The sequence below is a fragment of the Oryctolagus cuniculus genome, chromosome X (genome assembly GCF_964237555.1).
Source record: "Oryctolagus cuniculus chromosome X, mOryCun1.1, whole genome shotgun sequence".
NCBI lineage: Eukaryota > Metazoa > Chordata > Mammalia > Lagomorpha > Leporidae > Oryctolagus > Oryctolagus cuniculus.
The window spans coordinates 30815640-30829389 of record NC_091453.1 but is presented as its reverse complement, the minus strand read 5'-3'; the positions used below and the strand labels follow the sequence as shown (position 1 = coordinate 30829389).

The following is a 13750-nucleotide window of genomic DNA, read 5'->3' as shown; positions in this document are numbered from 1 at the left end:
AGCCCAGAACTCCATCCAGATCTCCCATATGCATGGCAGGAGCCCAAGCACTGCTTTCCCAGGCGCATTAGTAGGGAGTTGGATCAGAAAGTGGAGCAGTCACATGGGCTGCAGGCATTGCAGGTGACAGCTTAACCTGCTGCGCAATGATGCTGGCCCCATAAGAAACTTTTTTTTTTTTGACAGGCAGAGTGGACAGTGAGAGAGAGAGACAGAGAGAAAGGTCTTCCTTTGCCGTTGGTTCACCCTCCAATGGCCGCCATGGCTGGCACGCTGCGGCCGGCGCACTGCGCTGATCCGAAGGTAGGAGCCAGGTGCTTCTCCTGGTCTCCCATGGGGTGCAAGGCCCAAGGACTTGGGCCACCCTCCACTGCACTCCCTGGCCACAGCAGAGAGCTGGCCTGGAAGAGGGGCAACTGGGACAGAATCTGGCGCCCCGACCTGGACTAGAACCCGGTGTGCCGGCGCTGCAAGGCGGAGGATTAGCCTAGTGAGCCGCGGCGCCGGTCTCCATAAGAAACTTTTGAACAGTGCTTCTGTACACCCTCAATCTAATGATTCAATGATTGCAGAGACATTGTAAACATCAGCAGGCTTATGGTAGGTAATAATATTGGATATTGTAATTTTGAAACTTTCACATTTATTGTAAGATAAAGCCAATAAAGACATTAATGCTATAAAGAGGCAGGACTTTGCCCATGTGTAATGAAAAGCCTGTACTACAAAATGTGAATTTACAGTACCAGCACGGTTGAGTGTGTTTGTACCCTCGTGGCCTTGAAGGAGCCCTGATGGTCAGCCTGAGGCCTGAGCTAAAGTAAACAACATCCTTAAGACGAACCGCCTGCCTGTTCTCGCCCGGCCTGACTCTGCCACATCTCTTTACCTTGCGCCTGGCATATTCAGAGCGCCTGAGAAAGTCCAGGTGCAGTTAGTTTAGCCGAAGTGCACCTTCGTCTGACTTACTGTAGAAACACTTGCTACTGATGGCGTCGAGCTGTGCCTTTCTAAAGCCCCTCAACTAAATTTCATCCTATGTAACCCTAGATCTGTCCCCGTTCTTCAGTCTCCGGGCACCTTTCACTGGTTCCTCTACTCTGGATCTTTACAAATGAAATATGATTTTTTTTTTTAATGAACGCTGTCTCCAATAAAAGGCTTAGGAACAGTGACATGAGAGTAGCAATCCACATACTTAGCACCTAGATCTTGGTTTCCAAATACCATTGTACACTAAAAGGAAATGAAGTTCTTCGACAAACAGTTGATCCTAGCACTGAGGCAGGAAAAACGGGCGAGAAAGTGAGCCTGGGATACTTTGTTGTACTAGAAAGCATAGAGTTGATAGATTCATGAGGGGTGTCAGCTTGAGACAATTTGAGCATTAAAAAAAAAAAGTTGTGACTGTGCTTGGTTTGTGAAACTTTGGGGAAAATCCATGGGGCTGGCATTGTGGCACAATGCCGACTTCCCATATGAGTGTGAGTTGTGGAGTCCCGGCTGCTCCACTTCTGACCCAGCTCCCTGCTAATGCAACTGAGAAGGCAGCAGCAGATGGTCCACGTGCTTGGGCTCCTGCACCCACAAGGGAGACCTGGAAGACGCTCCTGGTGCCTCACTCCAGCCTGGCCCAGCCCCAGCCGTTGTGGTCATTTGGGAAGTAAAACAGTGGATGGAAGATCTCACTCTCTCTCTGTGTAACTCTTTCAAGTAAATTTTTAATTTTTTTTTTTAAAGAAAAATTCAAGAGTTCATAGGAACACTCACAGGAAAAGAGAAAATAGCAGTCTTCTTTGGGAAAGAGTACCAGCTATGAACATAAGGGGGACAAGAGAAGTAAAAAATTCATTTTCAGGAAAGGCAGCCCCAGGCTGGGCAGAGTGGGACCTGGGCTCTCCAGCACCATTTTCCCTGAGACTCGTGGTGCAGCCATGGCAAAACTGCAACCTGGGGCTGGCGGCCTGTCTATTGCAACAGACCACGCCACAAATTAAGGATCTTCAGAAGTCATTGGATGGGGCTGGCACTGTGACAAAGCAGGTAAAGCCGACACCTGCAGCGCTGGAATCCTATATGGGTGCTGGTTCGAGTCCAACTGCTCCATTTCCAATCCAACTCCCTGTTAATGGCCTGGGAAAGCAGCAGAGGACAGCCAAGGTCCTTGGGCTCCTGAACCCATGTGGTAGCCTCAAAGCAGCAGCTCATGGTTCCTGGCTTTGGATCGGCCCAGCTCTGGCCATTGCAGCCATTTGGTGAGTGAACCAGCGGATGGAAGATCTCACTCTAACTCTGCCCTTCAAATAGTTAAAATAAGCTTCCCACAGTGGCAACTCAGACTCTGGGGGATTCGGCCACGGTGGAGTCGCTGTTGCCGATGTGCACAGTGCTTGTGAAAGATGGGAAAAACTGGCAGGGAAATTTGTGAAGAAGCCTGCGGATGGTAAAATGAAAAGTCTGGCATTTATTCCAGATCCTGATGGCTACTGGATTGAAATTTTGAATTTTAACCAAGTGGCAGCTATCATTTAATTCTGCAGGAATGGTCCTTTGAGAGGTCAGAGATAAGAAAGGAAACGTGATTCCAGATACTCAGCTCTCAGGAGCCTTTGGGGATGATGCATCAGTCTCCATCTGAATTATTCGTAATTTCATGCTTTTAGCTATAGTCCCAGGACTTTAGGGAACAGGCTGCATTTGGCTTCCTTTGTTTCCTAAATACTGCTTCTCCTCAAGTCTCCTCTTGAATCGTTTATATACTAAAAAACACATTTACCATGTTTTTGTTGTAGTTGTCTTCTTGGGCTGCAGTTCCTCTGAAATAACTTTTCATGATTCAAAGTAAAGAACACTGAACAAAAATATAACTTCAAAGAAAATTAGCATTTTCAATCCCCACTTCAGTAAAAAGTGATCAATAGGTTCAAATAATGAAGTACAATGTTGAGGACAGGACATTTGCGTAGTGTCAAAGTACATCTCCCACAGATCACTTATCCTGAAAGTGGAAAACATATCTTTAGGGTGGAAGTATTGTGCAGTCACTACCTCAACCAACTAATCAAACAGCATCACAAAGACTGGGACAATCTGACATAATTTGCCTCCTGATGGGACACAATATCAGGTCTACATCATCTATGTTAAATATCACTTAAGTTAAATGCTAATGAAACATGAATACAGAATGCTGGACAGTCTCTACACAGCAGTGTCTTCGACTCTTATGTCAATGTCATAAAGAACAAAGGAAAGATGGCAGTTAAAAGACTAAATAGAAATAAAAAGCCAGCCAGGGGGTTTGACCTGGTGATTAAGACACTTGTGTCCCATATCGGAATGTCTGGGTTTGATACCCAGCTCCAGTTCCTGACTCCATCTTACTGCTAACAACATAGACCTTGGGAGGCAGCAGTGACAGCTCAACTAGCTAGCTAGCTAGGTAACCAGCCATCCACAAGGGAGACCTGGATGGAGTTCCTGCTGTGGCCTTTGAGGAATGAATAAACCAGTGGATAGGAGTGCACTTTGTCTCTCAAATACTGCATAACTTTTTTTCAAAAGTGTTTATTATTCATTTTTATTTACTTGAAAGGTAGTGACGGAAAAGGAGAGCCCAGAACTCCATCTGTGTGTGGCAGGAAGCTGGTTTGGAAGCAGAGGTGGAGCTGGGAGCCTAACCTACTGCACCACAAGACCTGTCCCCATCATCTTGATTGGGTTTTGGATCTAAAAATATTTTTTGGAGACAACTGAAGTAATTTTAATTTGAATTGGATATTAAATTACATTGGAATTATTCTTAGATATGTAATGGCTTTTTTTAGAATCTGAATTCTTACTAAATATATGTTGAATATTTAGGGGATCAACCATCATGAAACTTGCAATTGACTTTTAAATGGTTCATTGATAATAGTAAAAATAAAAATGTTATCTGTCTGCAGAATGTCAAAGAGAAAGCAAACATGAAAGAAATCAGAGACAAATGGTTTATAAAGTTCCGAAATGGAAAATCTGCAATATTAGAGGGCAGGCTGGAGGCCACCTCTGGGGAGGCTGGAGGGTGCAGCCATAGGACAAGGGCAGGGGAGTGGCACTGGGGCACTAGTAATATTATTTCTTTACCAGGCAGGAGATAACTTAAAAATGTATTCTTTTATGTCATAAATAATGTGAATAATTGAAGGACTGAATTGGGAGGGGAGTAAAAAGGTGACAAAAACAACAAATGGTGGGGGGAGCCAGGTGGAGGGGGAATCAAGCACAAAAGGCAAGTTTCAGACATGAGCATCTCAGGACCTTTCAGGGTTAAGTAGCAGATGAGCCACTGTTCACCCACAGCTCTTCGTGAAACTATCAGCAGGCTGAACTTTTCTGGAGGGGCAGACGGAGACAGTTTTACAAAGGAATTCTAATTCATGGACTATGAACCCCATCTGATTTCACATGACTTATGATGGGCTAACCTGCAGATTGATCAGTATTTTAAGAGAGAAAGTGACAGTGGTTACCATGGATAGGAGGCTGGGGAAATGGGGAGATGCAGGTCAAAGGATACAAAGTAGCAGATATGTAGGATGAATAAATTCAGAGACCTAATGTACAACACGAGGACTAAAGCTAAACAAATTGTACTAGGGATTTATGTTAAATAAGTCGATTTTAGCTGCTTTTCTCTGAGATGACAGATGTTAATCTATTTCACTATTCATTTTACTATCTACATGTATCCCACAACATCATGTTGTAAACCTCAAACATACATAATAAAACATTTAAAAAGCTATAGACTTGGTATACAGCAACTGTAACTTCAAATCTTTGATTCTTTGTATTTGTTTTACTAAAAATTTTGATGCATAGCTGTCTCAGTTTCAAACTTGCCCTCCCAAATATTTTCAGTACCTTAACCTGGAACACCTTGCTGATAATAGATCATAGATTGGGGTACTGATTTCCATTTATTAAACTTCTTCCCTATTATTACATTCTTCCCTACCTGCAGTCATCTCAAAAGTTGTACCCGATGAGTACACTGCATACATTTAACAACACTGAAACCACCTGTGTCAAGTTTTCTAGTCTAGTTTCACTCTGCCAAACGTTTAACCCTACTACAAAGTAGGGCACTAAAGTTCATGCTTAAGTATGAACTAAAAAAGCCTACAAAATCAATGGATTCACTCTCCTCTTCAACGGATGTTGAATCTAGGCATTTCTGGAAAGTGGGTGTGATTCCGAGTATTATGTTAACCTTATCTGAATTTAATAAGGCCATCACACAAACGGTTATAATTTAAGTACATTAAGATAGTCCTATGTTCTATCTATGTCTTCTGAGAGCTAAAAAATACAAATTATAAAAGATGTTAAGCTGATGAAAATAGTTCTAGGATTTGCTTATCTAAGTCTGCTTCACAGTAAAGTTGACAGATTTGATTTCTATTTCTTAATCTCTACTCTTTCAAAGACTAAGCTCTCCAACAAGCATTATTCTTGACATATAATCCAAATATGGATTATACTAAATTTCTCTTAAATATCTGATAACTTATATTAATCCTGACAATAAACTACCTTAAGACCATAGAAAATAAGATACTGTGTCAGTAAAATAAATCAGAACATGCTAAGAAACATTTAGGGGGCTAGGGCTTGTGGCACAGTGGGTAAAGCCGCTGCCTGAAGTGCTGGCATCCCATATAGGTGCCGGTTCAAGCCTTGGCTGCTCCACTTCTGATCCAGTTCTCTGCTTGGCCTGGAAAAGCAGTCGAAGATGGTCTAAGTTCTTGGACCCCTGCACCAGTGTGGGAGACCCAAGAAGCTCCTGGCTCCTGATTTTAGATCGGCCCACTTCTGGTTGCTGCAGCCATTTGGGAAGTGAACCAGTGGTGGAAGACTGATCGCACTCTGCCTCTGCCTTTCTCTCTCTCAAATAAATAAATAAATCTTAAAAAAAACGAAAAAATATTAATGGTTAAACATCCTAAGCAGCACTTAGATAAACGCATACTTGCTCCATAACTAAGAGATTTGGAATTACTTCCTTCTGAAATTATGATTGCTGCTAGTCAACATTCAATATTTTATCAAATTAACTAAATGAATAAAACAACTCTATGAAACAGCACTTGATTAATGCTATCACTAGAACTTCTCACCAGGTAGGATTGATTATAAATTTTCTTTAGTCATATATGTAAACAGCCTGTCTATGCTTCTTCTGTAGTAACATCCCCTGTAAAATTCACAGAAAGAACCATATGATGAAATGAGAGTATGTGCCAAATGCTTCAGAAAATAGAGATAAATGCCAGGTATACTAACAAAACGTGCTGTTTTTCTAGTGTTAGGGAATTTGCAGACCCCCACCCCATGATGATATTGCAAGCAGGAAAGCATGAGATTTCAAACTTGCCTAACATTAAAAAATAAGTCTCTTAATTTATTTGCATTCTAAAATAGAGCCCTTCATTCTGAATTCCCTTTTCCATATAAAATGCTACTAAGAAATATATAAGATTCATCAAGCCCATAACATTCCTTTTAAAATCTTAAGTTCAATCACTGTTTGCTTTCTACTATTATACTACATTTTGGCAGCAATTGTTTATTGGTCTGTCATTGCAGTAATTGCAACTTAACAATAAACCAGTCTGACATTTTAGGTCTTGAAGATACATACCATATATATTTCTTTAAAAATAATCATACTTTTGTAGGCAATACTTTACAGTAGACACCTCAAAAATCTACCATAGATGTGAAACTTAAAACGAGAAAAATTTAAGTTCTAAATCTTTATACATATATATCCAGATTTCTATATATATTATATATACATACATAAGTATATATAAAATATATATAATCAGATTTGAAAATGAACAAAAACTGGGCACTGTACATAAAGTCTTTTTAAAACTCAAACAATAGAAAACTCTTTAAACATTAAACAATTTTAATAAAAGTTTCTGTACAATGCTAAGCAGTTTTATTTACACATAGAAAATGTAATAGGAGTAGTGTTTGAAATTACAGAACTCCTTAAAATTTCAATGGCAGGTAAATCTGGAAAAAATAACAGCATTCCATTCACAAATATTTTCAAGCAATAAATATGTATTTATAAATAGTGTAAATTTACATCAAGATTAGAAACAAAAATCACAAATCTGAAGTTTTTATTCCTTAGTCTATGTGCAATCCGTTATCTTTGTGACTTGGCTGTTAATTTTTTTAAATGTTTTATTTAGGAACCAAAAGTGTAACCAACATGGTTTCAAAACAAGACAGAAAAAACATAAAAGTAGTAAAAAAGTTTCTTACCTAACTTTTCACATTAAAAAAAAGTTGACCAAAGAAAGACTTAAAATTGCTAACTACCTTACAAAGAAATGACCAGCTAGGCTAGTATTTTTTTTCCAAGGAAAATTCTGAAAGGGGAAAAGATAGATGAAAACAAATTCTTCAGCCCAGAAATAGAGAAATATAAAAGAGGTTGTCTTCAAGTCAGTAGTCTGTATGATGTTGCCAGTTTTGTCAGATATATACAAAACATGGAAATTATTATTTTTTTTCTGAAGTTCAGCTGATCAGCTTTGTGAGAGTCCTGGAGTAGGAGTAGTACTCTCCTCCATCCAGTTGGTTGACACTCCGCACTTGGAAGGTTGCATAGACACAGTTTTCAGCCAGCAGCCTTACGAGATAGCTACAAAAACCAGTGGTGCAGAACTGGGATACTTCCTGAATAGCAGAAAAGGTCTCATTTAATGTCAATGGAATAATATCAAGATGAGGCGGATGGTAACGGAGGAGCCTGAAAACAAAAGCAAGTTAGGTTATTTTGGTATACAAATCATTAGCTGTGTTCTCTAGTTCATGGCTACAAACATACAGTCTACTTATTTTTATTTTGAAAAGATTTATTTATTGGAAAGTCAGAGTTACACAGATAAGAAGCAGAGAGACAGAGACAGAGACAGAGAGAGGTCTTCCATTCTCTGGTTCACTCCCTAATTGGTCACAATGGCCGGAACTGTGCTGATCTGAAGCCAGGAGCCAGGAGATTCTTCTGGGTCTCCCATGTGGGTGCAGGGGCCCAAAGACTTGGGCCCTCTTCACTGCTTTCCCAGGCCATAGCAGAGAGCTGGATCGGAAGTGGACTTGAACCAGCGTCCATATGGGATGCTGGCACTACAGGTGGTAACTTTACCAGCTATGCCACAGTGCCAGTCCCACAGTCTACTTACTAAGTTAAGAAAAATAATTCTCAAGAAAATTCATTAGCCAGCTATACAATATAAAAGTACAACTTCTGTTACTGTCTCCCACCTGGCCAATTCTCCTGTAAGTCTGAGACCATTACCCTAATCACTGTGCTTGTAATTTTCTGTATGTCCCCACCAATTAGTCAAAATTCTTGGAATGGGGCCGGTGCTATGGCGTAGCAGGTAAAGCTGCTGCCTGCAGTGCTGGCATCCCATAAGGGCACCAGTTTTGAGTCCCAGCTGCTCCACTTCTAATCTATCTCCTGTTATGGCCTGAGAAAGCAGTGGAAGATGGCACAAGTCCTTGGGGATCCAAGCTCCTGGCTCCTGGCTTCAGATCTGTCCAGCTCTGGCTGTTGTGGCCATTTTGGGGGTGAACCAGTGGATGGAAGACATCTCTCTGTCTCTCTGCCTTTCAAATAAATAATTCTTTAAAAAAACAAAACACTCTCGGAACATTATTAAATTTATCATTTCTTTAGATTGCTTTTAAAAAAAGCCTTTTAGAAAAATAATTTATCAGTTACACTTTCACTAGTGAATGCTTTTAGATACCATCTTGGATAATATATTTTGTTCAACATGTCCAGGTATTTTTCTTTGAGCAATCTTGAGGATTGTTCAAGTGAAAATACCAGTTTCAAAAAGTCAGTTTTCTCATCTCAAATGTGAGAGAGAAAAGTATTGGAGGAAATCAACAATTCATAATTGTGTCTGTGTTTCTATTCACAAAGCTATTGATCTGCTAGAGTGAAATGATTCCCCTTAAGCATCTGCTGTTTGAAATTTAAAAAATTGTGGGCCGTTTAAGTATACCTGAATTTCATTAGGTCACACAACATACCAGGAAGCTAAGTTCCATCAAATATTTCCATGAGGTTAATACTTCTGACAAAAACAGAATTTTACATAAATATCATTAGCTTTAAAAGAAGTGCATTTAAAAAGTTACTGATTAGTGTGGGCACTAATAATCTATGTATACAAACATCAACTGAGATCAAGTGACATAAAGGATATGATAGCGTTCTAAAGCACAGAAAGATTTTCAAATACAATTTCTGTAACATAAGTTAAGCTGGTCTCACACAGGAAGAAAAGAAAAAACGATATTGCCACTTTTTTTTTTTTTTGTTTTGTTTTTTTTTGTTTTTGTTTTTGTTTTTGTTTTTGGACAGGCAGAGTGGACAGTGAGAGAGAGAGACAGAGAGAAAGATCTTCCTTTTGCCGTTGGTTCACCCTCCAATGGCCGCCGCGGCCAGCGCGCTGCGGCCGGCGCACCGCGCTGATCCGATGGCAGGAGCCAGGAGCCAGGTGCTTTTCCTGGTCTCCCATGGGGTGCAGGGCCCAAGCACCTGGGCCATCCTCCACTGCACTCCCTGGCCACAGCAGAGGGCTGGCCTGGAAGAGGGGCAACCGGGACAGAATCCAGTGCCCAGACCGGGACTAGAACCCGGTGTGCCGGCGCCGCTAGGCGGAGGATTAGCCTAGTGAGCCGCGGCGCCGGCCTGATATTGCCACTTTCATAGAAATAAATGCTTGCAAGTAGAGGAGTGGGTAAAGATAGGAATACTCCCTCAGGCAGTACCTAAGCCAAAGGAAAATTTAAATCTTTCATTACATCCTACTTATCAGGTGGCAGAGTAAACAACACTGCTTCACAACCCAGCTAACTATGTACGCACATGGTGATTTTACTTACCAATGTAAATTGGTCATAGACTTGCATCAGGTCCTCCATTTTGTACTGTTCTAGCACCACAAAATTTTCCAGGTTTCCACTTGTTTTTCGTGCACAATCTTGGCAATGTACTATGTAGGTCTTTCGAGAATTACTCTCATTAGTGACAAAAAGCAGATCAAAAACCTCCACCTGTTTTATACAAGAGAAAACTGCATTCAACAGATAGTGGTATTCCTTGTACTGCTTTAGTATAATCATGGGATTCTACTTCAATGGATATGTGGACAGTATCCTCTGATAAAGAATAGGTACTAAGAAAACATGACTATGTCCAAGAACTTTTAATAGACCAGGTTTATTTTACACCAAAACCCATACATGGGTGGTAATATATATTTAGAGGAGTGACCTACAGGAATGCCATCCATACTCATGACAACTACTGGCAAAGTCTAGTTCAAAAGTTTGATGAAGATTAACTTATTTATTCTTGTTTTAAATCCAAAACATACAATCAGATGCCAGTGATTATTATTTTCCTTTGACTTCTCCAGAACAGTGCTCACCACTGGGTACTGCATACAAATGCACATCTTCCCCACAGACTGAGCTCCTTGAGAATGAAGACCATGTGTTATGCATCTGTACTTTGCCAGTGCCTAGTGCTTTGGCAAACCTCAAAAAGATACTTGTTGATTAAAATCTGATTATTTCACAAATGAGGAAACAGTGACAATGGATAGGTGTTCAGTTACAAGCTTCATGTTAAGGAGTTTGAGTACAAATAAAATGTATATTCTTGAACATAGTGTCATTTCAGAAATAATACCTCTACCTTATACAGAAAGATGAGTGAGTTGCTAGGGCTCAAGCAGGATAAGAAACAACATGGTGGGACAGAGGTCTTTTTCAAATACTAGAAAGCTTATTATACATCTGTTTTTATGAGATGTAACACACATAACTGGAATCTAGCTGATCTCCTAATGACTTACTTTGGCCAGGTTTTACAACATTAAAAAGACTTAATGGTCACTGCCAAAACTAGAGAATTTTCAAGGTTTGAAATATATCTTCAATGTGTATCGTTCAGTTTTCTTCAATATTAGAAAATTCTCATGATCTTATGGTCTCTTTGAACAGTTATATTAATTAAATCCCAGAGTTCACCATATTTTCCATTACTCTCAACGGGCAGCAACTTGAACCTATTCAGCTGAACTAAAAAATGTGAACATTCAAACTTGTCCTTGTTTTTCCCATGCAATTATCTTGATTTTACCTTTAAAATTCATTTTGAATTCTCCCTTCTTTAATATTCCCATGGCCACATTCTAGCCTAGGTGTCTCACTTAAGATCACTGCAGTAACTATGTCTCTGTCCTCCTTCATCAATTTTCTCTCTGAAACACATCCCTAACTTAGTTGTCTGCTCAAAAGCTTTTGATGGTTTCATCATTCACCTGAGATCATCCTCGGAATAAATATCAAATTCCTTAAAATCATTCAAGATGTGCTGCAAGCTACATATCACCTAGACTTATGAGTAGAATTTGCACAATCTATGTTTCAGTCACATTGGACTACTTACCCTTTTCTGAAACCACTTCATTTTCCCACTCCCATGTTGTTGCTATAAACCATGACAGAGAACCTCCGATTTTGACCTTTTTCAGTATGCAAAAATCAAATTCATCCTTCAAGGACAGACTCAAATGCTCACACTCTTGTGAATTCTTATACCAACTACTAGAAGGGAAAACTAGGTCATCTCCTCACCTCTTTGTTATCGTAACAGCTAGCAAGTTCAACTTCACATTCATCATAGTTTCATGTACTTACAACTGGTTCTTCCTAGTTTTTTTTTTTTTTTCCTCACAGTATAATTTAAGTTCCTTCAAAGCACACATCACATCTGTGTTCCTGCTCCTCTTAGAAGCCTTTGCCACAGGACGAGATTGACAAATGTATTGTGAATTGCACCAGACAGGGATGAATGCTGATCCACACATACTGCATACTGAACATTCACTTGCATATACTGCACTACAATGGAGTTTATTGGCATCTGTGTACTTGTATATCTAGATGATTCCCAGGTTACAACCTCTGACTAAACTTCTTGCTCAAAATCTTCTGATAAAGATCCACCAGACAAATGGCTCTGAAGTGGGTATTTTTAAGGTTAATTCAGTTAGTGAATACAAGGTTAGTTATGGTAAAACACTAAAGAGACACTCCAAGTGAAGGAGTAAGGGGCTTTACAAAGCAACTGGGGGTAAGAATAATTACTTACTTCACAAATGCTGCAGTAATGCGCTGGTTCTTCTTTTGTCCGTCCATGCCATATAATCTCTTTTCCTGCAGCAATGAGAGCTTCCCTCAACATCTGGCACTGTTTCAGAGTTCTCAGAAGACAATACCTATTGTGGAGGAAAAATTATTTGTGACCAGCAACTGAATATTGATTATCTGTAGTATAAAAGATATACCAATTAGAAATAATGCCAAGAGACTTGTTTCTAATGTCTATGACTTCATAATTGTTCTTTTATCAATTTCTAATATTAAAAAAGGCAATGTTCAACAGATCTGATGAAATAATAGTAAATCATTTAAAGTTGAGAATTGGTATCTGAATATCAAAATATAATGATCCTATAGTAAAAAATGTTCCTGCTTTATGAGTTACTAATTTTGGCTCTTACTTGGGCAAGTCAGTTAACCTCTCTTTGAGAGTCAATTCCTTTGAAATTAGGGGTCTGAATTCCAGATGTGAACTGCTATGATTCTAGTAGGGCAGGAAGACACATTATTTCTAATACTACCTAGACACTCATTAACAGCCATCATCCATATAGTTTCTTTTCAAACTCTTGAGTCGTTAAGTAGAAAACCATTTACACAACACTGCATAATACAAAACTGGTTTAATTACAGTGCTAAAGAAAAAACCCGCTTGTTTCTTTATTTTTCACTTGAAGATAACACAGTAGAATACATTTTTATGAACACAATTGGACTTTTCTATAATTTATACTTTTTCTAAACTCATACTTATGATGCTAACAACATAAATTCACATAATTTCTGCTGATTTTCCTATAGTTTGCTGTCATTATTTGGAATTGTCTGCTAAATTTTTCTATTCTCTGGGAATCTTAATGGTTCAGGCTCTTAATTTGAATAGAGAAGTTGGACTAGATGATCTCTCTAAGACTTTTCAGCTCTAAAATCTGGAGACAACAAAAATACCCTAAAGAAAATTAAATGGGCTTAGCAATTGAGTGCTGTCTTGAAAGCAAAGGTTTTGTCTATTTTATTCATACCATCTACTCACTGCCTAAGACAGTGCCCAGCATAAAGTAAGTACTCAGTAAGTAAACATTTGTCTACTAAACAACTAAAATTCTAAGTAATAGAATAATTATATTAATTTAAATTCCCTTGTCATTGTAAATTGCTAGGTCAAAGTACAGTTATTTATCAAAATCCATGTATAGGTTAGAATCTGCTAACTCAAATAAAATACTAACTTTATAGTTGCAAGGCAATTCCTTAAGTATCATATTCAAAGGATTTCATTCTCAGTTTGGCTTTAGTAGTTCTTGCATGTTTAATTTATTTATAAACATGCATGTTTAACTTATTTAGAAACAAAAATAATGCTTCAGACTGGGACTACCTGTCAAACTAGGATAGATACCTGTGTGTCTGCATGTGCACAGGGTGCTGGGAAAGTAACAAGTAAAAATTCAGATCATGGCAAGAAGAAAGACAATAGACAAAATTC

General features: G+C 39.1%; 1 protein-coding gene across 10 annotated transcripts in view; it reads right to left on the bottom strand.

Annotated features, from left to right (window-relative positions):
- Nucleotides 1-6665: 6665 nt before the first annotated feature.
- Nucleotides 6666-13750, bottom strand: part of KDM6A (lysine demethylase 6A) — a 194012-nt gene continuing 186927 nt past the window's right edge. For all 10 annotated transcript variants that reach the window (XM_070066975.1, XM_070066976.1, XM_051827032.2 and 7 more), the window contains 3 exons: nucleotides 12254-12380; nucleotides 9976-10146; nucleotides 6666-7822 (listed from right to left, as the gene is read on the bottom strand). In XM_070066975.1, coding sequence (XP_069923076.1) covers nucleotides 7793-7822; nucleotides 9976-10146; nucleotides 12254-12380 — 328 coding nt within the window. In that variant the 3' untranslated portion in view covers nucleotides 6666-7792. The remainder of the gene's footprint in view (nucleotides 7823-9975; nucleotides 10147-12253; nucleotides 12381-13750) is intronic.